Here is a 26,644-nt window from a genome sequence, read left to right on the forward strand (position 1 = left end):
TAAAACAACTATTCCTTTGTGAATAATCAATAATGTATTAAAAAAACAGAAAAACACTAACTTGCAGCTACTGTGAGACCCTTCTCTCAAAAGCATAATCACTCTCATTAGCTTCATCATGTTTGGCAGAGCGGCTCCCTGAATTTGCCCCTTCGGTCTTCTCTCAACTGGCTCTTGCCACGCAGTGAAACTTTGTCCACTTAATGGCATCCATTGTAAGTCACTTGCAATAAAGAACCGAGGGTGATTCAGCAGACTGGTTAAGACTGGCACAGTGAGGGACTGGGCTTCTCTGCAGCCCTCGGATTGTCTGTCTGAGTCAGTGGTGCCACCAAGTGGTTGGGATGGAGAATGTAAAATGGTCGCCCCTTCCTACTATCAACTTCTACCAACTCCATCTTTGCTTCTAAAGTGTTACAGTGTGTGTTGTGTTACTAAACACAGTAATATTCCATCCTTACCTCTGTCGTTGCCACTGGCATACTGAAGAGGCTTGCTCTTGTCGATGCTGTTGAAGCTCTGGCTGCGCCGGTTGAGGTTGGATGAGCCCGGGCTCCTGGATGCCCCGCTGCCTGCAGCAGGTACTCTGGAGGGGCCTGGTAACCTGCAGGGGCCAGTGTGAAAGAGAGAGATGTTAAAATAACATGTTGGAACTCTATAGAAGCAGAGCTGCTCTGGGGGCAGTTAAATGTCAGCGGGGGGGGGACAGTTTTACTTAGCCAGAAAAATCATCTCCACCCATTTCAGATTGATGGTCTTCATTGTCTCAGACAGTGTTTTAAATACACACAATACACAAATATTTTTGTAAAGCCCCCCTCCAGTGTATTTTGACATTTCTGTGATATTCTATTTCATGTTTTTATGAGTCATTTCCTTACAATGTTGATTACCCACATAGTTCGCCAAATATATTTTGACAAATAGCTTTATTTTGTGCTCAAAGTTGCTTAGTTGCTAAAACGGGGTGGTGAGGGGTGACTATAGTAATTCCACAAGTCATACGTCATCCTCCAAGCTTGCGCAGTTGCACAGTCATGTCTTGTTAAAAACAAAACTGTTGCGCCTTGTTAAATCAGAGCATCAAAGCCATAAACGTTGTTGTGAGCTAGCCAACCAATTTATCATATATTTTACGTAGTGTTTAGGTGTATCTCTAAATACCCCATTCTTCAGGACACAACACATAAATGTAAGAACTTCATAATGTGCCTGCCTTAGGCCCAGCAGACAACCTGCCTGTAAGCTTTATGTTATGCCTCGGGATAGGGACAAAACATGTACAGCTAAAGCTGGTGAAATCATCATCATTGTCAGTGTGACATTAGTAGTGGTGATTCTGTTTCTTGTAATATCCTCCACGAACAGAAATAAATCAGAAATAAATTGTTTTGTCGTAGCCTGATACTTAATAGCAAACTTTACAGTGTAGTGATGTTAACACAGCATACTATCCTTAGCGAACACTCAGAAACAGCCGGTCAATTTCTGGTTGCTATGGTAAATGATTACCATAGCAACTCTGGAGTTTTTTCTCATGCCTATATGTACATTATTAGGGCCAGAGCAGTGACTGACATTTCACCGAGATGTACAAAATATTTGCGGCAGATGTATCATCCCAAGACTTCAAAAAAAGCCTCTTGGAGCCATACCTTAAACCCAACAGGAAGTCTGCCATTTTGAATCTTCTTTTTTTTTGTGATTTACAGGCTCTGTACTTTGTTTATTCTTACAAACGACTCAGAGCAGATTAATCACATCTCAAATTCATTCCTTGATGAATAGTGTAGCTTTTGAGTTTTTATTAAATGTTGTGGTAGCAACGCATTGTTCATCCCGAAACAGGAAGTTGTTTCAACTCGAGTTTACATTGTCCAATCTGCCCCAGTGATTCATAAGAGTCACGGCCTCAGGACATCTGAGAGTTGTAGTTATTGCCCCACCTACTGGCAACAGGAAGTAAGCCTTGTGTGACAATCTTTCAATTTGAATTACATCAAATTTTCAGGTTAGAGTTTACATCTGATTTACTGGAACATAATGTACAATTAGTGGGTGTTGTCTAGCGCCCCGCAGTAGACACAGGAAGCGACACTGACCTCCTTTGTGCAGTGTCCAAAACATGAAAATTCAGAGCTGCATCGACCGACTGCGACACACCTCGGCATGCAGGAAGGTGTGCGGGCCTTCTCGTTGCTGCTTGCTGCTTCAATTGGTTGATGTAATTGTTTCTATACTACCTATGAAGATCCCTTTGTAAAATGATTTAATGGGCGACAAAACCAAAACGCTGCGTTCAGTAAAGAAAATTTAACTGAAGCTGCGAGCATTGTCTTGCAGAGCTGCAGACAGTAGCATGAAGAAAGATGGAATTCAGTACTAAAAAGATTATGACTTTGGGAGATAATTGTCTAATTTGGACTGCCTAAGTCTCTGTTAGCTTCAGCTGAATGTGGATGTTGTCCCCCATCACTTACATTGAAATTACTTGAAAATCTCTTTGTGGCCAATATGGACAATAGGAAACCAATGTACCAAACAAAGGTGACCAATGTACATCCAGGCACCTGAAATTTTTAAGGCAGACCTGAAGAAATAAAAACCCTGCTGGGAGTGAACAAGTCTAAAGAAGTCTACTGTGGACTCAAGAAGACCGACTACAGACAAAGGTAGGCTGTATAAACTCTATACAGTACAAACAGCAAAGCAAAGAAAGTTTGTCTCACTTGGATTTGAAAGAGTGCTTCCATTGTGGTCATAAATATTGACCCTGCACTCAGTATGTGTCAGTGAGTGAGATGGAGAGAGATCAAGAGAGTGCTGTAAGACAGAGTGTGTGTTTCCCTGTGGGTTGAGGAAGAAGGATGAAAGGAGGAGGTGAACTTTGAGTTATTGCAAAACTACGTGACAGAATATAGAAAGACACAAATGTTTCCTTCATGATAAGTCGGGTGAGATCAGTCAGCACCCATTTTCGGAGGAAAAATGAACTAGAAGTATGTGAAAATATACAGTGGGGTACAAATAATGGCTCTTTATTTGTGTCCTCCCTCCCTCTCATGCTCCTACATACAGTCAGAAGGCATTTCTTTACCTCTACTGACACTGTATAAAGCTTACATATACCTACCAGGGAGGTTTGTGTTTTCAGTCAGTCTCTCTACTGTCTGACATCCACAAACACACTTTTGCATAATCTTTTTCTCTCGACAGAGTCAAAGCTGCCGGTGTCAAATGTTGATTTGCCATGCTGCAGCTGGAGGATTTTCACGGCTCCCATGAGGGCGCTAAAAGAATCATCTCATCAAAAACCTGTTGTTATTGTACAATAACTTTACATTGCATTTTTTATGCACTTTGCCAGATGCTTTCACCCATCTGTTTATTGGTAAGTTATTTCAAAAACAGACTCTGCAACTGCTTCAAGGATCATGATGAGATTTACGACAACTTGATTTTTATAATCTGATTCCAAAGATCACATTTTACATTACGATCTCGTCTCTTTTTCTCCCAAACAAACTCTTTAGACTGCTAGTTTACACGCTGTGACTATCCTGTATCCAGTCTCCATTCATAGCCTGGCATTTGTCAAAAATAAGTGGGAAAGAAAAAACCCTGAATTCTAACAACTTGGTGTCTTTCTGTCTCCGTGCCTGAAAACTGTCGCGATGTCCTTTAACAAAGATAATCGATTCTCTACGCTGAATATGTCACTCGGCGTCTGTATCGCAGATGGAGCCGAGATGTCGGAGAGGAGTGGTTTTTTTTAAAGGGTGGAATCCTGACGTGGTCAAAAACCCCAGTGGAAAAAAACATATTCCTTTTTTTTTTTTTTTTAAGGCCTTTATTTAATACATCTAAACAAATAGAAGGACCAATTGACACATAGCATGGACAAAAAGCCTTATATTATTAAGATAGAGATCTCCCTACACTGCCTGCAGTGCTGTATTATTCCTTGGGTAAACAGAAATAGCTAGGATGAACTTACGTACGTGTGTCCTGCTTTACTTCTACACTATAGCACTTACCATGAGAACAAATCAGGTCAACTTTATACTGTCGCACTAAATGACCAAATCAATAGTGATAATATATGGGAAAGGAGCAACACTTGGGTCTTTTATCTCCCTGGATTGTCTTTTTTACACTTTAAGATGTAGGTCAGGAATGCCTGCCTTTTGGCTTTGCACTCATCACTGGATCTGGAATCTATTTTATAGCAAAACGAGTCCAAATAAAAAACAAGAACTGAGAGTCCAGAGAGATACTGTTTTGCACAATCCACATCTCAGCTTACAGTATCCTTTCCAGAAAGTGTTTCTGATAATGACTTGGTTCAGATTGATACAGGAAATAGCACTGTTTTCACATACCACACAAAACTGGATAAAACACAATTATCACTTGGCCATGGTAATGCTCCCAGTTCATCTTTTAACATAGCTGCTGTAGGACAGCATTTGCAGAGGAAGGCAGCTCCACCAACTGATATTAGTGAAGACAATTATGCTTCAAGCTGCAGGGCTTATCAGACTAACCATCCGCTGCATTTTTCTGATGCAACAAGAAACACAGAAAGCATCTAGTAGCTTCTACTATTACAGAAGAGGGACTTGAAAGATACTGTAGATTATTGCAAAAAAAGTTGAAGTTTACTTTGTGTGTCTCCCTTGAAAAATAGAGCACGGCTCAGCGATTAAGCAACCTGCACGGCATGTAGTCAAAGCAAAACTGCCTAATGAGTCAGTCCATGTGCTGAACCATGCAAACTATGTTTTATACAGACAATTGTGCAACAACAAAATGTGCTCAAGTGCAAAAAAACTGACATCTAGAAGTAGCAGTAAATGTGCCAGTGTCTACACCCTCCTTTCCATTTCTTAGATCCTAAAACAGCTGTACATCTACAGTGACGTCACCAGCACACTTCGGACTGTTTAGAGATGCAGATCCAGGTCTGAGAGCAGAGACTTGGTGCTCTGCCTGAGTGATCGCACTGAGCTGCTGCCAGAGGTGGTCCTGAGCCTAGAGAGGAGGCTGCTCCTCACTGGGCTGAAACTGAGGCACTAGTACAGTAGCAACCACACAAGACAGAGAGCGAGAGCAAGAGAGAGAGAAAGAGAAAGAGAAAGAGAGCATGGAAATGAAAGGGTGGAAAAAAGAGCTAGTCCTAGTTTTGGTGTGATTCACTTAAAATTTTGGTGTTCAAATGAAATACCTCACAACAAAACAGAACTAAAAGCACCTCAATGACCCTTAAACACACATGCATGCACGTGCACAGCTACAGTAGCCGTAGGGACACTCCCACTGGTACAATCAACAAGGGAAAGAACAGAGGAGAATAAGAGACCAAACAATTAAAAGAAAAAGAAATAAAAAGGAAAAGACTTGAGAGAATGGGAGTGAATGAGGAAATAGATGCAGATAAGAAGAGAAACAGAGAAAAAAATACTGTAGCTGAAAATACAGACAAGAGAAAATGAGAGATAAACAGTGGGAAAATGAGGGTGAGATTGAGGCAATTCAGATGGAAATCAGAGGTAGTCCCTTTTATCATCAGATTCTTTCATCTTCCAAAATACATGTTTGATAATACATCAGCAAAATGGAACTGCAAGAGGGAAATGTGATGTAAATTCTGGACAATGATTTAGTTTTAGGCCAGACTTGGCGAAGCGTATCTGACACAGAAAGGATCTCAAGCCTGATGGTGAGGTGAAGAAGAGAGGGACAAACACCGGCTATCCTGTTCATTTCCCCTGCCAAGTTCTTCCCAGTGAGTCTGGGGATTCCAACCAGCTCCTTTCCGATATTATGCCAACTTCTACAGAAAATCTGGTCCAGCCAGTCTGGAATTCACACTACCTCCAGGGCAAAGCCAAAGCCACATCAGGCTCATTAAAATGGTAGAAAGATACCACAAGCTAACAGGTGGCCAACAGGCAGTCAAACATCACCACCTGCTGCAAAGATGATGAACTTTAAGGGCCATACCAGTACTTCATACCATTTAGAATAATAAACAAACATGTTTTCCAAACCATGTGAACACCAGTTTTAGAAATTTAAATGTATATCTTCTACTGTTCCCAGCAGCCATTGATTTGTAAACTTGTGTTAGTGTTGAGAGTCTGGAAGCAACCTATTGTGAGAAGTGTGGAAATGCACGAGAAGCTCTATTATGGCACTCAGTTAGGGCTGTCCCCGACTAAGGATTTACATGGTCGAATCAGTAGTAGTATAGTCGACTGATAGTCAAATCATGTGTGTTTTTGTGCTGGGAGGGGGGTTACCCACGGTTGCTTTGCTTTAATCTTGCTGCAGAGCTGCAGTGTCTACTTATTCAACTTTCAACACGGTAAATTTTCAGCTAAACTGAGGCTTTTTGAAGACCCTTTTCTCTCTCTCTCTCTCTCTCTCGCCTGCCATACACCGGTCTTGTGCAGAGTTTAGCGTGCATTCCATGCTGCCGACAACTGCATGCAACGTCGCGGTTCCTTGTGGGTCTATTTCAAGTAGCCGGCTGTTTAAAAACGATGTAATATTCTTTGTTTGGCTCATCAACGGTGATCAATTATCCGAAAGTCCCGCGAGGTGTGGACAACTTGGCACAACACCAGTGAAGCTGGGGCTCCGTTGCTCCACTGCCACTACATACACGCTACGGCTACACATGCGCACTGACGACCCAGGGTTAGGGTTACAATTTAGGATTTATTCACGCACTTTAAAAATATTTATTGAAAGCTTTATTCTTTTTACATGTTAATTTACAGCATTAAACATTGACATGTATATTATAATTGGCTGTATATTAACTTATTGGGAGAAAACTGGTAGCTCCATATTTATATATTTCTACATTTATTTATATTGACTGAATGTTTGTCTCCGTGTAGCACCTTATCACCACAGCAAATTCCTCGTATGTGTAAAACACTACTTGGCAATAAAGATCCTTCTCCTTCTGATTCTGATTCTATGTAAAATCAGACGTTGAGCATCTCCATATCGCCAAAATGGCATGATCCTTGTTTCGCTACGAAGCTTCGACTGTGACATTGACAGTCGAATCAGGCTCCGCCCAGCGAAGCATCAAATCTTCGACTATTTGGGGTCAGCCCTACCAATAATCATCAATTACTCATCCTTGGAAAGCTAAGCATAACAAATAAAACAAGGGCAGCCTCTTGTCTTGGACCTAAGCTCATATGTAGCGTTTTAATGCACACTTAACTGGTATGAACACCAAAGAACATTCATAACATCAAAGAATGCACCCCCCAACTAGGCAGTATGAGTCTAACCAGACACATTGGACATGTTTCAACAATGGAAGAACAATCTTTATCAGTGACTGCAAGTGAAAAGTGAAGATGTTCCTGTTAGAGGATAGTTCCTTTAGCTTTGGCTAACAGGCAGAATGTCTCATAAAGAGCATAAAAAACACCAAAACTCTTGTCATCACATGAAAGTGCAGTCTGTGAGACATCAATTGTTTTCCCATTTTAGAGCTGCTAAAACATGCTCGCTTCGGGGTAGGAGAGGAGACAATTCATGGATGATTAAAATAACTTCTCAGATGGCAAGAAAGCAATTAAATACAATAATAAATAAAACAATAACCAGCCTCTTATGAATGCAAATCAGATGGCAACAGAGGAGTGGTTACACTGTCACTGCTCACTGACCTCCAAAACAAGTTTCTTGTTTGTACTGTGTGTGGATCATCATATGTATGTAGGAATTAAAGGACTATTTCTGCAAAGCAGCAGCAGTGAGGTTTGTTGTCAGGGATGTGAGAGGGCAGATTACCACCCATAGAGCTGAAGCTGCTGCCTGCAGCATTTTTGCCATTGCTCAGTGGCGGCTGAAGAGGAATTATTTGCCAACACGCCAGTTCCCACTGCCTCTGAGCTGGAACAAATGCTTCAGGCATCAGACAACTGGACTCTGGGGTGTCTATGTACAGTATGTGTGGGTAGATTTGTGGGTGAATGTCTCAAATGTACATAACTGGATCTCTTGTTATACGAGCACATGAAATGAGTATGGTAGGTGTGTGTAACTGTGCTAGTGCACAACCCCATACGGTACCACGTAGGAGTGACTAAATGCTTATGTTTATGGGATGGTAGGAAAGTGAGTGGCCCTACGTGCATGTGTGTGTTCAGGCACAGGTGAAGCCTGTGGTGCCCTGACTGCTAGATACAGTCTAGAACTTGGCATTAAACAGTCTGGTAGCTTATTTAGTAGCAGCTTCTTTGCCAAGATTTGTAAAAGGGCTATTCCCAAAGAACACATCACACATAACAGCACCTTTCAAGTAAAAAGAGTTAGATTGAGGACAGAGATTAACAGACTTTAAGTGCAAGTAAACAAGTTGTGTGAAAACTTTACAGTGATCCTCAATTTCCTTTTTTTTGTGATTCTAGCAATCTTTTCGGGGGAAAGAACTCACTGATGTGTTTATGCACTGAACTCTCCAATGGTCACTGGTCAGTCAAATCATGTTGGCATGACTGCGAAATATTATTCTCTTGAGTCTCTGCAGGATTTTTTTTTTTTTAACATTTGCAAAATGTTGATCAAAGTTAGTCCTAGTTTTGGTGTGATTCACTTCAAATTAGACATTTCGACATATTTATTCTAAATATTAACCGAACACTCATTTGCTTACTTGTGCAATACTCAGGTGGACTGGCTTTGAGGCAAATTATGTACAAGCACCTTTAAAATTATGTGTGTGCCTATTTGATTGCACTAGCCTTGACGTTAATGAGAAGAACCACTCCGTGAAGTAAAAAAGTGAAAATAAAAATAATAAAAAAATTCCATCACACTGTAGGTGTTCAGAACTGAAAGGGCATGTTTAATTAGGCTGAAATGCCTGTGCAAAGGTAATGGGGAACATGATAATGAATATTTAGCAGAAGAGAGTCTTTTCACTGTGAGGCACACATCTACACCCTGCTGAAGTATCTTTGACCAAAACAAGAATCCCTACCAGCTGCTCCCTGGTTCACCCAGACCTTTGACCTCACTGTGGTGGTAACAGAGTATCACAAAAACATGAAAACATGAAGCTAAATGGACATATGAAGGCACAGGGTCCAGAAATACACTTAAAAAGTGAATGCTCAGAATATATAACAACATCAACCAATCAAATAGAGGAGGTACATGAAGTATTTGCCATATTTACCTTGTGTTTTTCTTCTGTGGTGACCCTATTCCACTGTGGCCTGGAGGACTTGCATATCGTGCTGTGAGACTGATGAGAGAGCAGAAAAGATGACGGACAGACTGTTACACAGTTACACAGAAGAGGAATGAAATCAGTGTCTTGCTGGACTTTTCTTAATCCACAGCTTAATGTAATAATGTGAGTGAGAGGAGTCATTCAGATAGAAGCACAGAGAAAGAAGAAGAGATAACCAGGGAGAGAAGAGAAGAAGCGCATAGTACTTACTGTCGCATGCCAGTGCACATTTTTTTGATTTCTTACATGATGGCTCGCACATGTTTATTACCACACGCGTATGACTCAGCCAATAACATCTCTCAATCCATTTATAGGGCCGCTGACATAAAAGGGCCCGCAAAAACTTTCACAATCACTTTCGTGGTGGCATCGTTTGAAGAAAACCTCCAAAACCCAACAACACATGAGGCAGAGGCGAAGGAAATGCCCACAGCACCAGTCACAGTTTATAACCCAACACTCACTGTTAGTCATTCACAGAGACGGAATTAACGCGGGCAGGCTTCTCCATTCATGTTTGGCAGGAAGTAGTTAAGCTACTTGTAGAGCGCTTTATGAACAAAGAGCTGCCTTTAATCATCATACGTACACCCTGTAAACAATGAAATGGCGAAGGCCAGGTGGCTGGGCTGTTTATTCCTGCATGTAAATCTTGTGAGTGTCACTTCCTGTGTGAACTCTATGACTCGCAAACCATGTGAGCATTTCTCACTTGTTGTCATAAACGGAATGAACAGAGCATCTATTGAAAGTTATCAACCAGACATATCTTCTCTTTTAACTAGTAGCTCTAAATGCCTGGAGATATATTGTTTGTGGCTGGCCTTATTGCTATTTAAGCAAGTGAAAACCCACTCAGAGCAACAGTGTCATTTTAACTTCTGCCACAGGGGAAAGAAATGTTCTTAATGGACATTCAAGATAACTCTCAGATAGCATAATGTTCCTTTCCTGACACTTTCCCAGTCTTTCAGCAAAGAAAACTAACACAAAAAAAGACAGGTGTTGAAAATATAATTCAAGTATATCGCAGGCAGTGCTGTGGCAGGCTGAGCTAATGGGCGCTAACATTATTAGCTTTAGAGAATTTAAAAGTTGAATAGAAAAAAAAAACATAAAGCAACTTATTTTTGAAAAAATATTAAGAAAATGACCACAGGGATTTGGTTGTAATAAACACCGTAAAGTGGATGCTGTGAACTCACCAGGAGGATGAAATACACTGTTCACAGTAGCCTGACATAAGTCACGTTATTATCTAAAGAACCAATCCAAAACAAAATGCTGCCTCTACTTCCCACATAGCGTAATAGAGCATTAAATTACATACATTAGACATCCTGGCAGCTACTGTGACTTTACCCTTCACGTAGTTTAAGTGGTTATACGAATAAATCAGTTTATAGGAAAAAGCTAATTGCATTCCAGTTAATTGCAGATTTTCATTCATACCTTCCACAGGCTGAGCAGCGATAGAAACTTGGGTTTTCCAATCAGTTCCTTTTGAGGAGGGAGCCACAGAGCCGCAGTAGTTCAACTGTAAAACAGTCTGAAAACGGTCCTCTACAATGACCAGAGCAAGTGAGCTGTGCTTCAGCTGGAGGACAGAGGAAGCAACAAGCATGAGCAGTCTGTTTAGACGTCCTTCTTTTTTGACAACGAGGAACAACTTGTTCTCTGTTTGGTGATTGTGGGCTGCTGGTTTGGCATTGGTGAGTGAAAGTGGACAGAGACAATAAACTACCTATACTGGGTGGCTGAATGACGCACAGCCGTCAACACATCTCATTTTCTGTTCTGCCTGCTTTTAGTGTGCAGTTCTCAACCGTGCATGAATATAAACAAATGCCAACAGTTTTGAAATGAGACTTTTACTTCTCAGCATTTCACGCATTTAGCTGACACTGTGACCGCAAGTTAATAAAAAAGATTACTAGAGCAACAATAAAAGTAACCCATAATATTGCCTTGAGTAGAAAATTATCTCAGGGAGAAATTAGATAAAATAAATTATTGTATTTAAGAAATTACACGTCAGATATACCATAGAACAGTTATTATGTTAATTATGTGGTATAGGCTTCAGTGCAAGTTCTGGCCATGACTGCTGATGAATATTTTGGCAGCCTCTCACTCATGCATCATGGATTATGGATAAGTACAATAAAAGGAGAACTGGTACAGAAGCTTCAGACCTTGCTGAGGTGATTTTCAATGAATCTCTTGAGTGCATTTCATCATTCTGTAGAATCAAACCAGCTGTGACAGAACGGCAGGGTGGTATTTAATGCTTTGTTCAGAGAGGTCGAACTGTGAACGACAAGGATCTTTTAAGGTGGTGAGTAAAATTTTAATTAGCTGTCTAACTCGCTAAGAAAGTGTGGCTCCCATTCTTTCTAAACGCACACAATGACATTTCCCGCCATGCCTCTCTCACATACTGAAGATGCACCTGTACACACACACACACACACCCTTTCTCTATTCACATCTCTCCCTCTGGACAATTTGATTCACTTTTAAACCACCTGCGATGAAATGCAGAGTCACTGTACCTTTCTAATTGACCTTGCAGGTTTTCATGATGAGGCGTTATGCTAACGAGCTTCGGAGCAGACAGCAGAACACAGGGGAAACAAGTTCAGGGCAGTTTCCCATTACAGTGGTGAGCACCTTCGTATCATGTTATTACTGAACTATATGATACATGACATGTTGGTTAATGATGCCTGGCAACTGAATCCCCCCCCTCACACACACACACACACACACACACACACCCAACACCACATTTCATCTCCCTGTAGTATGTTTTGTGCTCTGTTAAATACCCTAAATGGCACTTACAACACAGGAAAGACAAGCATAGAGAGAAATTAATGGAGCCCTGTCACATTCTAAATGCTTTTTCAGCTTTTCAATGGAAAAAAGGGTCAAGCTTAAATTTGTGCATCACATTAAAGTATAGCTTTTGTCCTTTTGCTTTCTATCTGTCTTTTCTCTATTTCTGTCCATTTTCAGAGTGGGAGTGCAGTGCAAGGCTGTTAGCAAGGAGGAACAAGGGTTATCTTTAAAGGCCACAGAAGCCTGAGAGAAGGTAATGTTAAGTGCAGCTCATGTAGGAGCAGCCCACAGTTGTATATGACAGTAAAACAAAAATCATGGGGTTCTGTGGTGCACATTTTTCCACCACAAGACCAATCATGACCCCCTCCCCCTCATCTCCAATTTTACAAAATGTAATCAAACTTGAAGGCAACGGTAGAGTCCCCAGCCTGGAGTGCTTATCCAACCCACAACATTTAATATCTTTCCAATGTGGAAAAAAGACAACAGAACACAGGAGGGTAGGATCTACGCCTGTGGAAAGGAGATGAGGTGGTGGTGGTGAAAATGAGAAGGAGAGGGGTGTTACAGTCTGTCACTTCTGATCGCAAACAACATGGATCAACAAGATTGGATGACATCTCTGTCCTTAAATGCGAGTAATATCAGTTTCAGCTTGATTGTAGCACCAGCGCTGTGGGCAGTCGCAAACTGATGGGTTATAGAATAAAAATGGCGGGCGCTCAGGCACCGAGGTCAGCGTGATGACAGCAGGTAATGTGGTTTCACTCAACCTTTGTGTCTAGGGGGGGATCTGTCCAACATTGCCCTTTCAGAGCCCAATCAGCACTCCGTGTTGGGACGCTACTTCTAGCATTGGTGCTTGGACGCACACACACACACACATGATGTCACATGGCCATTTGAGCATGTGACACAGTCAGCTCAATAACTACTGTAGGCTACCTGTTGCGTGGTAACAATGGATCAAAACATCCCTAGTTTAAGGTCCAGGTTATACTAGAAAAGAATGACATCAAAAAGTTCCCCATGGAGGAAGTTTCTGAAGCTGTTGACTATCAAACAAGCACTTTCAATGAAGCATACTGGTGCCTTAAGTCCAGCTTGGGAACTTTCATGTCGTTCCTTTCATTCCCAAGCTACTGACTATCTGATAAAGGCATAAAATGCACCAAAATAGGTAACTTGTCCTTGCCTTTTAACACAACCCATATGAGAGTTTTGGGATCTGGCACACCTATTGGATAATTCATCAGTGGCTTCAAAAGTTAGTTATTCATGGTAGTATTTTCTGGATTCTGTACACAGTAAAAATGTAATACTGCTATACATACCCATTTCTAAAATTAAGATAGTTACCAAACTAGAAATAAAAATAGGTTAAATGTGTTCCACTTCCCCTTAGTGATGGAGCATACATGCGGTATAAACTGGGCTTTTATTGCGTAGGACTCCACTTATCAAACAAGCTGTTTGCGAGTCTAATTAATGACTTCAACTGAAACTTCTCACCGACAGCATCCCATGATGAACATCAAGAAATGATTCGTATCCTAATCTACAGTATGTATTAAAAACCTATAATAAAAAGCTAAACACAAATCCATGATGTATGACACTTCAGAGTAACAAGCAGGACAAGAGGAACCAAACCATTTACCAGTTCATGATGCCACCGACACTAATCCATCCTCCTCATACCACCATGTGTTTTTCAGAAAGATCCAAACTCTGTTGCCTTGATGTTTCCACACACACACACACCGCACACTAAAACTGTACCTAGGAGACGAGTCGGGCTTGGCCAGAATGTTGGCTCTACCATATGGCAAACGGCTCTTTCTGTCGCGAGACACGGCGGTAGGCAGGCGTGAAGAGCGCCAAACCAGGGGGTCAACCTGTTCGCCCCGGGACATGGTGAGTTCAAGAGGGAGGGTTTGCTGTGCCCTGCCAGGCCCGGGCCCCCCTGCCTTCTAGAGCACTGAAAACCTCCCGTGGCTCCGGGCTGTCGCTATCTGTCCAATGGGGACTTCCCCTCGGACACACACAAACACAGTCGAACACAGTCGCACACAGTCGCACACAGTCACACACATCCCATCCCCTGCCCCAGAGACACCAGTCAGACCAGCAGGTGCTGTCTATAGAAAGCTCACCATACTACAACTGTAGATGTGCAGTAGGCCAAATGTGTCAGCGCGCGTGTGTCTCTGTCCGTGTAAATCTGTGAGACAGATAATTTGATAATTTAGAAGGCTTAACATTTTTAATTTAAAACAGCCATTCTTCTTATCTTATATTTTATGAAGTTACTCAGACATGCTAAATCTTCAGGGTCGGCTAGAGCTTACAGAAATTCATCACTGTGTTAAATTAGAATTAGAAGAGAGTTTTTATGAGTACATTTAATTACATTTCAGTGTTTCCAAAGATGGGTGAAAAGGAAAGGGAGGCTGCACGCCAGCCAGGCATGAAGCCTCAGACAAAAATTACACAAATCTTTAATATAATTTAAAGTTTAGATGGTACAATATGAAAAGTGCAGAGAAAGCAAACTTAAACATCAGAGCGTCGGCGGTTTGTGCAGTGGTTCCAAGCTACAAACAGAGAAGCCCTCAAATAAACTCAAATCTGCCAAGTCCAGGTGACTCAGCTGACTTCAGCTCTTGTAAAAGCTATATAATCTTTACAAAGACAAAAATTGAAATATTATAGATGTAAGCTATTGTGCATCATTTTACGCACACTTGCCTATAATCAACCTGACATTTGATCTTCTTTGGAAGACCTCCGCAAGATTTCAAAACACAGTTCTGTGGGTTTAAATAATGTTTGACGGTACAGCACAAGTTTGTAATGAGTGACCTACCAGTGAGTCAGTTGCACTTAAGAGGTTAAAGCAATTCAGAATCAGAAAAATTCAAATTTCTTCCTTTACATATTTCAAAAGCACTGCCGTAGGGCTGCATTATAAGAGCTTCCCATTAAAACATTAAAAAACAAGTGGATGTTGTTTGGAACTCTGTGGAATTTGGTACATGTAGTGGCAGATAATCATGATCGTCTGGCTCTATTCTGCAGTATAAACCCCCAACTTAAGTGATTTATGTTGACAGTGGCTTGTCATTGTCAACTGGGCCAAATAACTTATACCTATACCTCCGGATCGCTCTTCATACAATATGTGTGATAATATACAAGCAACATTTTTTAATCCTTTCCCTGATTTCTCTTTCATTGGACAAGATCAAATGAACTCTCCAAACCGTTCCAGACTTCCTTGAGCCACAGAGAGAGGTTGAATAGCCCAGACAACCCCAAAAACTCTCAGATTAATGGCTTACTTTATCACTGACGGACATGGACTGGTCCTCTGACCTCCACTGTGGCCCCAGCATTCAGACATGATTAACTTATTAGCCCAGGGGAGTGAGCCATTACTGGGGCTGTGGACAGCAAGGGAAGAGGGTCTATTTGGAAATTAAGTGAGCTACTTCACAGAGACAATCTTTAAAAAAGACCTTCCTTCATACGTTTATATGTTCTCCTTATTGGTGGAGAAACCTCAAACATCTCATCAAATAATACCTCAATTATCTCTCCAACCAACTTGTTGACACTTCTTTGTATTGTATGATGGTGAAAAGTGAAACTTCTGTAATGACTTTATCAGTACGTGTGTGTGTGTATTTGGTTTGGCATGCCTGCCAGGCTGCACTGATGCAGCCGTGTTAACTTCACTGTTCTGTGTGTATGTGTATGAGAGCGTTCTCCACCTGTTGTTGGGGGGAGGCAGCAGTGTGGGAATGGGAGGCAGCTGTGCCCCTAATAACCCCACATGCACACACACACACACACACACACACACACACACACACGCACACACGATACTGTGACCCCATTGCTACCAACTCCTAACTTATCCATACAGAGTGAGGCTAAAGCGCTCGACAATATCATCTTACTCACATGCCCTCTCCTCAAGTGCTGAGACTGACTGCTCTTATTGCACTGATTTTATGCACATACACTGCCACTACTTACACTCACACACACACACACACACACACACACACACACGCAGACATAGTGCTGCCAAACAGAGCGGCCATGCTGTAACTTGATCTGGTCAAGGGGAATGCTGCTCATGTGTGGCATGTCAGGCCTTCCTTTAGATGCTCTTCTAAGGCCTGCTCTGTCTATTTACATCGCACAGGGACCTCCTTTGCTTTTACTGCTTAGCTGCCAACACATCTACTGTACAATGTATTTCTTCATATAAGTACCTCATAAATAACATCTTCATATTTGATATCAATATTTTCATATTGATCCACCTACAGCTACTAAACTAAGGACAACCTTACCTTAGTTCTTAAACAAGTTCTACACTGATTTAGCATTGCGCTCTGATAACACTGTAGTACTTTTAGACAGTAGAAAAAAAAGGATAAAAATGTATGCAGCAGGATAAGATATCATCTTTTATTATCGATACATTCTTCTTCTTTGTCAAAACCTGGCACCTACCCACAGTGCAACTTGACCAAGGTTGGAGATTTGTGTGTGCTATGCTAGTAGTGGCTAGTGTAGCCGTGAGCTGCTAGCCTCAAGCAGAGATGAGGAGCAGACTACAGAGGCCTGATAAGCTCTCTTCTTTTTAACTCCAGGGCCCCAGATTTTTATCATTTTCAAACTTGTAGTCTACAGAACCAAGAGACGTTGACTCAAGTGACATCACTTGAGTCAATTTATCAGACTTCACACCAAGCCCCAAGGAACAGAGCGAGGCTGTGATGACATTTTGGCCTAGCGGACAGTGTATGCAACTTCCGCATTGATGCATGCATACTGGCCCACAAAAGCATTTTTGCTATAAAAAATTATTGGAAAAGGACACACCTCTTTTCATTATCAGATCCATTTGGTCCAATAACATTTGGAATGTCCCATGATTAAATTAGTTTATCCCGTTCATGTGTGCAGGGAGCCAACCGGAAGTCAGCTAGCTCGACCAGCTGAAGTTTTGGAAATGCATGTGCTCAACCGTCTCAGTTGGAGAAGGACTCATGAGCGTGTTGTATGTGCCCAAAAACACGTAAGTGCAGAGGCCTTTTCGCAGTATGCATCCAGTGAGCATCAAAGACTGGTAAAGGGGGAGTCAGCTAGCCCTGCTCTGTCCAAAGGTAACAAAATCCACCAACCAGTGACTTCAATGCTCTTAAATGGATATGTTATATCATGCTTGTTTAATCTGAAATAAAAGCATAAAAAACGATAATTAGCCATTGTACAGGGGAGTGGGGGGGTTGTGCAACGTTGTTTATCTTCATCACTTAAAGCTTCAAAGGTGCTGGTGTGTGGATTTTGTCACCTTCAGACAGAGCCAGGCTAGTTGTTTCCCCCTGCTTGCAGTGTTTACATTAAGCTAAGCTAAGCTAAGCATAATTTCCATACAGCCTGAGGCTAGGACCGCATTAAAAACACAAATCTAATGTAACTGCTCTCCTCTGCTGTCAGCCAGCTTGACTCTTCCCTGTCAAAACGTCCTTAATGGAGCTGATGCAGCAAAATCTCTAATGAGAAACATTTTCCATGGAGGCTGTTATTCATTTTCAACACCACTGAGAGGCGGTCATATCCATCGAATTCCTGTTTACAAAAGCTCTAACTGGACCTAATTAAGCATCCAAAAACAATAAATCACTTGGCCTCTATTCCAACATGGATCCTAAAAAATAATTGGCCCACTAATTCAAAACAGTGACATTAGCTTGCCTCTGTGACCTCTAGGCTACCTCTGCCCCAAATGAGACATGAACCAACACCAAACTACTGGAATACAACTATCTGGAGTGTAACATACCTGGACTGCATCTCTTGTGTCTTGAGGCTGCTGGAGGACGGTACGGGGCTGCTGGTCTGCTGGCTGAGCTCCACCAGGGATTGGTAGTACTGCTGCTGTTGCTGCTGCTGCTGCTTGTAACGTGACAGGATGAAGAAGAGACCCAGGATGCTCTTTAGGTTGCCATTCCTGATCTCTGAAAGTGACAAAAAATAAGGACAATTTGAGCATCTACTTTGTGCTGTGGTACTTAAGAGTGCTACTCCAACATGATGTGAAATCATCCAGCATCCATGTTTTAATACTGTACAGAGTGATATCCAGCTTTACCCTGCTATGCATACAAACATATTTTCTTGGAATAAAGTCCTTTTTGTTTTTCAAAGGACTTTTGTTTTTCATGTGTTTCCAGACCACTTATTGTATCTTTCAAACACTGTAAAGTGAACATACTGTAGTTGACTTTAAAAAAAAGCCACTTGGGGATAGAGCTCAGGTGCAGCTGTTTTGGCTTTAACGGGAGTAGATATTTATACTGTGTATAATATGCACAGATATAGCATATACAGATAATTTAGGCCATTGCTCCCAAGACAAACCAGTTGTCATAGATCCAGACTAAACTATCTGCTCACATACATGAGCTAACACACAGCTGGTTCATTTAGGAGCATAGCTCAGCATGGGACCTTCTGGACTGGTGTTTAACTGGCAGAAGTCTGGTGTGAGGGCAAGTCTGAGGCCAAACAGCCAAAAATAGACTACTTTAATTACAGTTCTTCTTTTGCCATGAAGTGAGGAACTGATTAAACACTGTATTTACAGGTGCAGTGTACAGCGGTGGGCTGATGGCAGAAGTGACCCATCAAAGAGATTATATTCCTGTTTTAGGTATAAGATCTCAGGGGTGCAGTCTATAAGAGACTGCAGCCCTGCAGATGAAGTTGCTTATTTGGTATGCTGAGCTGGCAACAGCAAGGAAGCTCCTAATCAATGAGCAACTTTGTCTGGAGTGTAAATCTTATCCTCAACAGTTCCTGAGTTCATCTTGGACAAAACTCATACAAATGCATCTCTCACAGACTCCTACACATACAGTCGAGATGGGATTCAGCAGTCACAGGAGGAGGAAGAATTGATCACTGTGGCTAACGCACCCATTTGTGAAATGGACTTTTCATATCATACCCTCAGTGAGAGCTGGCACACAGAGGCATGGGGAGGATAGTAACAGCTGACGCAGGGCCTTTCACTCGATTTATCAATCTGGCGAGGCTCAAACATTCTCCCCAGCCATCCATGGCTATGCTGTTTGTAGACAGTGAACGTTGGAGAAGATTAATCTCTTGGGGTTGTTTTCCATTTTCAAACACCCAGAGGCGCTAATTTATACTGGGCCTTAGAGAGAGTCTGAACAGCAGCCTTTTCTGTGCTTTAGGGAGAGACAATGTTGCAGATTCAGCCGACCAAAGAGCCGCTGCAGACTGAAACTTTTGGCAACTGTAAAGGTAATAGAAATGATGATGATGACATGAGAAAGAATAAATCTGCCCCCATCTCAACAGGGAAGTTGCCCTGCAGGTCAGGGTTGGCTATAGAACAGATAATTTCAGTATGTCTTACTCAAGGAAATGTCTTGATGGTGTAGGTTTGCAGCAAGGTTTGGTCTTGTTAAAAATGTACTCATAAAACCTTCATGATTTCAGCTTTCTGCCTACTTTCACGTGTTTGATCATATTACTACAGAACAAATCTTGGGCTATGTAATATTTTAGCATGGAAAAACTGTACATACTGAAAGACTGAAAGGAACAGGGTGCTAAGAGGGGTCTTGTACCTCAGATTTGCCCAGGACCCCTAAGCATGTCATTTCTAGCCATGACCTGTATGTGAAAGATCTTTAACAATGGTTCAGTGATGGAGGATGGTCCAAACATTATTATTGGCATTTTCTTTGCTGTGATATAATTTATTATCTTCTGTTGTCTTGTTATGTGATCTAGTCTGAGAAACTGCATTAAAATGCAGAGAATCTGCTTCCAGCAGCAGTAGAAAAATATAGTATGATTCATATTTTTACTAAGGGATCAAATATGAAACATATGACCATATGCAATTCTGTCCAATATCTAATACTGAAGGTGTTTGTTGTGGATGACCTTTCAAAGTGAAGTGCTATGTATGTCCTAGACAGCTCATTAAGTCTTCTTCGTCTTCACTCTCACTGGCTATTCTCCATCGCAGTTAATTTCACACAACAGGATTTCAAATCGTAAATATAAAAACACATTTGATATTTACGATTCAAAATCGGGGAGACTCCGATTCAATAGGTAACATTAAGATTATGTCTACAAACCCCTCAGACCTCAGAAATATTTGCGCGGATAATTGGTTCAGACCAGCCTTAAATCGGATTGAACCATGATGCAACCTCCTCTAACATCACTCGACCCATTAGCTAGTTCTCTGTTGCCATCTTTCAGAAGTAGACCATTTATATTGTTTGTTAAAGTGATGTTGGACTTCGGCTCCTTGGTGTAACAAAATCAGAGTGGATGGTTAGCCATGCATGACTTTGTCTTTTGAGGGTTGAGGTTAGGTACTAAAACACCTGGTTTTACATTAGGTAAAGAGTGTGGTCTTGGTTAAATATTGAAAAAGATGACTCGGTGATAAGGCAAAATTGCAATACTTTGCAGATATGTAGTATCAATACTTAATCAGTATGTTGATGTATAAACATCCTACATAACGTGTTGGCCAATGCAAAGTACTTATACTTAACACCAATATATAAGTAATTATATTGGTGTTGCTGCACAATATTTGAAAAATAATCATCTGCAGGATTCATGCATGAAAGGGACTTTCTGGGACTGTGCTACATAAAGTGACCTTCAGCTTGAACTTCAAGCACTCTTACTGGCAACACAGACAAAAGAGCACCTTACTGGCTTTTTCTTTCAAAATGATGAAGAGAGATATCAGCCCTTTAAATATTTTCAGCTTGACCATCAATTGTCTGCAGCTCAGCGTGTCATCAGGCCAAAGTGTGTCTGCTGAAACTGTATTTTAAAACTCTTACAAGGTGCCACCTTGTGCTCTCTTTATTGTTGCACCCTTTTCAAGTAAGTGTGAGTTTTGGGAGACATTGTGATGGAGTAAATGATAGCTAATAGGACACTGGGAAAGCTCCCACTAGACATTTTTGTAAGCAATACACAGCCTTTTCATCCGCTGAAAGCAGGAGGGCTCTTGCTGCTCTAGAGCCGTGTAGAGGATAAGTGTTTCTGTTTGGCCCATGCTCAATGAGAATATGCCTTTGCTTCTGGAGGCCTTTTAAGTGGTTGATGTGGTTTCATTCCATCTTTTTCTTCTTATTTGGAGAGGTTAGTTATTTCCTGAGTCACAGGGGACTTTGGAAGAGATGAAGGAGAGATTCTAGCATGGCTGGGTAATGCAAAGCAGAATTCTGTGTGATCATTTAAGGACTATATATTCTGTATTTACCTCAGACAAACCCTTGAAAAAACATGTCAAGCCAGGGTCTCTTTTTACAACTCCACAGGTGGTTGTGTCTTTGCTTCCACTGCTGCCCTTGACTTCATTGTGTAAGCTTGGTTTTAATTCCTTTGCTTGACATCCATTTAGTTCTGAGATCTCAATTAAGTTTTCAAACAACTGTCCCACTTTTATGTTTTATTTTATAGCCCAGTATTTATTACACAGTCTGCCATTTTTTTGCAGCCAGAAAGGATAGGCAACACACTAAACTTAAAGCCTTTCCCTCACCCTAGGCCTCGCCTTATGGTCAGAGAACAAGTGTGTACCCCTCGCTGACCCAGCACAAATGAGTGTATAAGTGGACTAATGAAATCAACCCTGTTTTTAAGAAAATTGCACCCACTGAGATCAAGCAGAAGGACTTTATTGTGGTGTATTGAGGTTATACTGTAGGTTTCCTGCTAGCACTACAACCAAGCAGACACTGTTCTGCTAAGGTCTCAGCGGCAGTGGAAAGAGGCTTTAACGACCTGTAGTGAAGACCCCACTGTAACCCATTATCAACTGCAGGAAATGCATATTTCAGAGCTTTACACCTTTTTTTAAAGGCTGGTACCGGTAGACTGAACTTCCTGTAGATAATTATCACATTTCGTAGTAAAACTTTTTTTGGTTAGTTGGTTTTGATTATTTTTTGTGCTAAGGGGTTAATAGAGTCTGAGTAGGTGGAGCATTAACAGGACTAAGAGTCTACAGCCACACTTGTGGCTCTGCTGAATATGCGCAAAGCGGTGCTTGGGGAAAAAAGCATTGTTGCACAATTTTAGTTTAGAGTGTTAGCATGCAAACATACACTAATTAGCACTTAACACAAAGTACAGCTGAGGCTGACAGTAATGTCATTAGTTTTTAGCAGGTATTTGGTCAATAAACCAAATTAATTGACAATTTAATAATCTGGCCTGATGGTGGCACTAAATTATAGGTTAAAGTATCACCAGTTATTTGGATTTATCCTCAGGAATACATGAATGTCTGTGCAAAATTTTATAATTAGTCTTGACCAAAGTTGTATATTGACAGACTGACATTGCCATTGGCACTTAAGTTTATGGGAACATGAACATCTGTGCCAAATTTTGTGGTAATCCATCCAATAGTTGTTAAAACATCACCAAAAACATAAGGGTTCATCATCTGGAAACCATGAATGTCTGTTCAATCTTTGTGCCAATCCATCTTGTTAATGTTGAGATAGATAATTGAAAACTTTGACCTGCTGGTGGTGGTAGATGAAGAGTCAGGGGGATTACCAAAGTCATTAGAATTAATTCTCTGGGACCCTAAAGTATGTACGAAATTTCATGGCAATCCATTCTATAGTTGTTGGATTAAATGCAGAGGTTGTATTGTGCTCATTTTCAAATCTATTTAGGGGTTGTACCAGAACAGGTTTACATTGTTAATTTTTTTTTTTAAACAAACATGTCATACTGCACATTGCATCTTGTCTCTAAATGATCTTTGTTGGGAGTTGCACATGCGCAGTTCCTAGTTAAGGACTACTAGCCAATCAAGAGCAGAAAAGGGCGGGTCAGTGAGAAGCCGGTAAACACGGCTTTGGTTCAGCTGTAGGCTACATGTTGCCGACCAGCTTAGCAACATAGACTGGAGCAAGAGTTTCAGAGTGGTGAGTTATTAATCTGTAACAAAAGTATCTTTCATTCATAAAGTTTTAACTGAGCTCTGTCTCTACATCACAGTAACAACTTTATATCCATTGACTGCCTGGAGGGAAGCTAGTGTTTGGGAGGGAGAGGGGAGGTGTGCTGCAGCTCACTGTTTTTCCACCGGTGAAACATTATTTTCTTTTCTTGTGTTGAAGAAATGGCTTGTTTCATTATGCCGTATAACCTTCCTTAGGGAGAACCACAACTCTCTTCAACAAAATGAGTTTCTCTGGAACTTTGGTTTACAGCCTCCCACCAGAAAGATGCAAGGAGACTTCTAGAGAGGTTATTACAATAAGTAGCCTCTGTTAGGAAAAAAAAATGTTTTATTCCCACCCATTGTAAAAAGATAATAAAGACTTCACATGCCAACCAACAGAATCTGGAAATCTCTGAGCTGATTCAATTAGACATGAGAGGACAGGCATGGCCATCTAATTCATACACAGGACATGCAGAGTAATCTTTGAGAATAAGGCAGACAAAGGCAGCGAGGGGTAGATGAGTTGACAGGTAATGATCACTGAGCGAAGGGAGTGATGAAATGTAGCAGCAACAGTGATAGACAGAGTAACCCAATAGCCCATATATTTACAGACCCACTTTAAAGTTCCAGGCCTTGTGAGTCACTTTGCTGTTTTTAGTGCTGTAGTGGGGGGCACTGAATTTAGAGCTGTTGGTCAGTGTGTCAGGCTTTCAGACTATTTCTGCTGAGAGGTCAAGGGCACAATCACCTCCTTAAAAGCGGAGCAGATGCTAAATGGGGCCTGGGCAAGCACAGGTCCTAATAACCAGCAGCAGAAATGTTCTGCTAGAATAATGGAGGCTTTGCTTGAACGAATTGGTATGGGACTCCAGAAAAACGCAATCAGATAAAATGAGTTTAATAAAACATGTATGTTGACATGTTGATTATTAAATCAAGACGAAGATGAACTTAATGGTGAACTAAGTGAGTGAAGGGCAACGACACCCCAGTGATGTCAATATCTGTGCCTGTTGTGTTCTATGTAAGCATGCACACTGGGAGCATAAAGATACACCACAAAGTACCCTGTTTCTCAGAGTTGACACCTGTCCGGTAAAGACACAGCTGCTAACATTTTGGAGGTACGAGCTTTTCACAGGACAGCAACATTTTGCCCTCCAGATCGTGACATGCTAAAGTAGTAACCTTGACTACTTACAAAAGTGTCTGGTGTGTGCGCTAACGGTGTCAAATGGGACACATCACCTGATGCAATGCTTCGCACTGCAGCTGATGTGTTTCTCCCTTAAGACTTTACAGATGTTCTTTGCATGCCATGAAAAAAACTGGCATTCATTTACAAACTTTGAGGGAATCTTGGGTTCCTCCTGCAGAGTCAAAATCAAGTGTAAAATAAAAGCATCACGCATAGTTTGGAACTTAACTGCAATTTTAACCCCGGCCTTGTGAGACAATTTTAGCTGATTATTCAATTTGGCAAGAAGTTATTCAGTACAGAGCACTGCTGTAGTCAAGGCTGTCATATAAGCCATGTTCTGTATACCCTGATGGTCGGGAGGCAAATCCCTCTCTGGAGTTTTTATTCTCCCACAATCCCCTTTGATGCCCTAATGACTGCCTTCACTGCCATAGTGAAAGCTTGAGATTGAGAAACTGTACACCCCGTCATGATACCAACATGGTAAATTCCATTGCTGTGAAATATAATAGTATGTCTTGGAAATATATTTTTTTTCTTAAAGATATTTGGTACTGTGAAGACACGAAAAGCTACCCACACAGGCCTGGGTTGTGCTGGAGCCAAATGAATTTTCCAGGTCTAGAGATTAGCAATACAACAGGGAGATCCCTCTTCTGCTGCTCCACTGATTCAATTAAGAGTTTAATCAGGCCTTGAATTGCATATTGTTTATTCTTCTTACCTTCTGCTGAGAGCCCTTGTACATTCACTCCTCTGGCGTCCAGGAAACTGAGGCAGGCGTCCACATTCTCGATCTGTCGAGAAGACGGCAGACAATCAGCACAAAGGACAGACACAGCAAGAATGTGACAATACTTAACATTCAATGAGCCTAAATGTCTCGGGGCAGAGGGCTCAGAGGACGGGGACGATCAGCGTTATTACCCATAAAGCACGTCATTGTGTGGTTATTACCCGACCCCCGCTCAACCCTGGGACCCGGCTGCATGACATAGTGACCGCAGTATGTCGCCACCTACACAGCCCGGGGTGCAGCCCACTTAAGCACGTCACACACAAGCTCATATGCATGCACATCGGCAGTAATGCGATCACACAGACACTAGAGGCAAATTAACAGTAAATTCCCATCTATACACACACATCAGGGGACACTGTAGATAGAATCAAACACACACACACAAACACAGGGTGTGTAGCTCAGTGTGGCCCACTTGAGGCCTTTCACAACATGTCAAGAGCTGCCATCTCTGCCAACTGGTATCAGTTTCACAAAGGCCCACTAAAGTTGCAGTTATTGGGGGGATTTTTGCATTCCTTGACAGTGGCTAAAGAGTGGCTTCATTAGCATGGTGGCCAGCCGCCAACGCCCCTCAGGAGGTCTGTTGTGATGAGGTCAGAGGTTGCAGCGCTCTGCTTCAGCGCAGTGTGCCAGGGCCACACAAAGGGCAGACCGGGCAAATCAGCCAGACGTCCAGCAGGCAGTGATGATTCATGAGCTGTAACTGCTTAACTAGCGCTGTAACTAAAGCGTTCCCTCGCTCTCGTCATAATGCTCTCTCATGCAGTGTCCCAGTATATCTTTATTAGCAAGAGGGATATTTTGTAGAACCATATAATGAGTCATATCTGCACACAGGCCATTTGGATACTTGCTGATTCTTCTCTTGCTCCCACTGAGCTTGATTGTCCTCAGTGGTTTAATAATGTATTTCTGTGACATTTATTCAACTGAGAGAAACAGCCCTCTCTTAATGGTGCAGAAAGCAGAACATGGTTCATTTAGTAACGTTTGTTAGCTCATGAACATGCATATTTTGTAGTTTCAACAAACTTTTATGTTGAGATCTTTTTGGTTTAAGAATATAAATCCAGTCGTTTATGCACTCTGAAGTTTGCTGTATTTGAACTGAGAAGAAGCTAACTCAGCCCATTCGACATGATAAATGTCTGAAGAATGACATGCACATTACGGCAACTGTATAGAGATAATTATAGTGTATCTTTACATCCAATACCTTTATTCATAAAATACACAACATACAATCAAGCAATTCCGGCCTGATCCCTAGTAAAACTTAAGTCACTGACTGGTAGTTCCATCCATCCATCGTCAACCGCTTATCCTGCATACAGGGTCGCTGACAGCTGACATCAGGCGGGCTACACACTGGACTGGTTGCCAATCCATCACAGGGCCACACATAGACAAACAACCAGTCACACTCACGGGGAGAACATGCAAACT

The 26,644-nt window shown here is 41.6% G+C and overlaps 1 protein-coding gene across 1 annotated transcript; it reads right to left on the reverse strand.

Annotated features, from left to right (window-relative positions):
• LOC119887451 (neuron navigator 3-like) lies at positions 1-25,389 on the reverse strand. Its single transcript, XM_038698253.1, has 5 exons — positions 25,351-25,389; positions 25,118-25,250; positions 17,991-18,165; positions 9,218-9,286; positions 1-604 (listed from the first exon to the last, which is right to left on the reverse strand). The coding sequence occupies exons 1-5, from the start codon at positions 25,387-25,389 to the stop codon at positions 415-417; spliced, it is 606 nt and encodes a 201-aa protein (XP_038554181.1). The 3' UTR covers positions 1-414.
• Positions 25,390-26,644: the final 1,255 nt, after the last annotated feature.

The sequence above is a fragment of the Micropterus salmoides genome, unplaced genomic scaffold (genome assembly GCF_014851395.1).
Source record: "Micropterus salmoides isolate LMB-PRFRI ecotype aquatic unplaced genomic scaffold, ASM1485139v1 Ms_hic_scaffold_4179, whole genome shotgun sequence".
Taxonomy (NCBI): domain Eukaryota; kingdom Metazoa; phylum Chordata; class Actinopteri; order Centrarchiformes; family Centrarchidae; genus Micropterus; species Micropterus salmoides.

Coding starts and splice junctions, on each gene's coding strand:
- LOC119887451 (XM_038698253.1), bottom strand. CDS start 25,389: ATGTCATGCAGCCGGGTCCCAGGGTTGAGCGGGGGTCGG. Junction 25,251..25,350: donor CAGGGTTGAGCGGGGGTCGG/GTAATAACCACA, acceptor TTGAATGTTAAG/TATTGTCACATTCTTGCTGT. Junction 18,166..25,117: donor ACAAGGGCTCTCAGCAGAAG/GTAAGAAGAATA, acceptor TGTCACTTTCAG/AGATCAGGAATGGCAACCTA.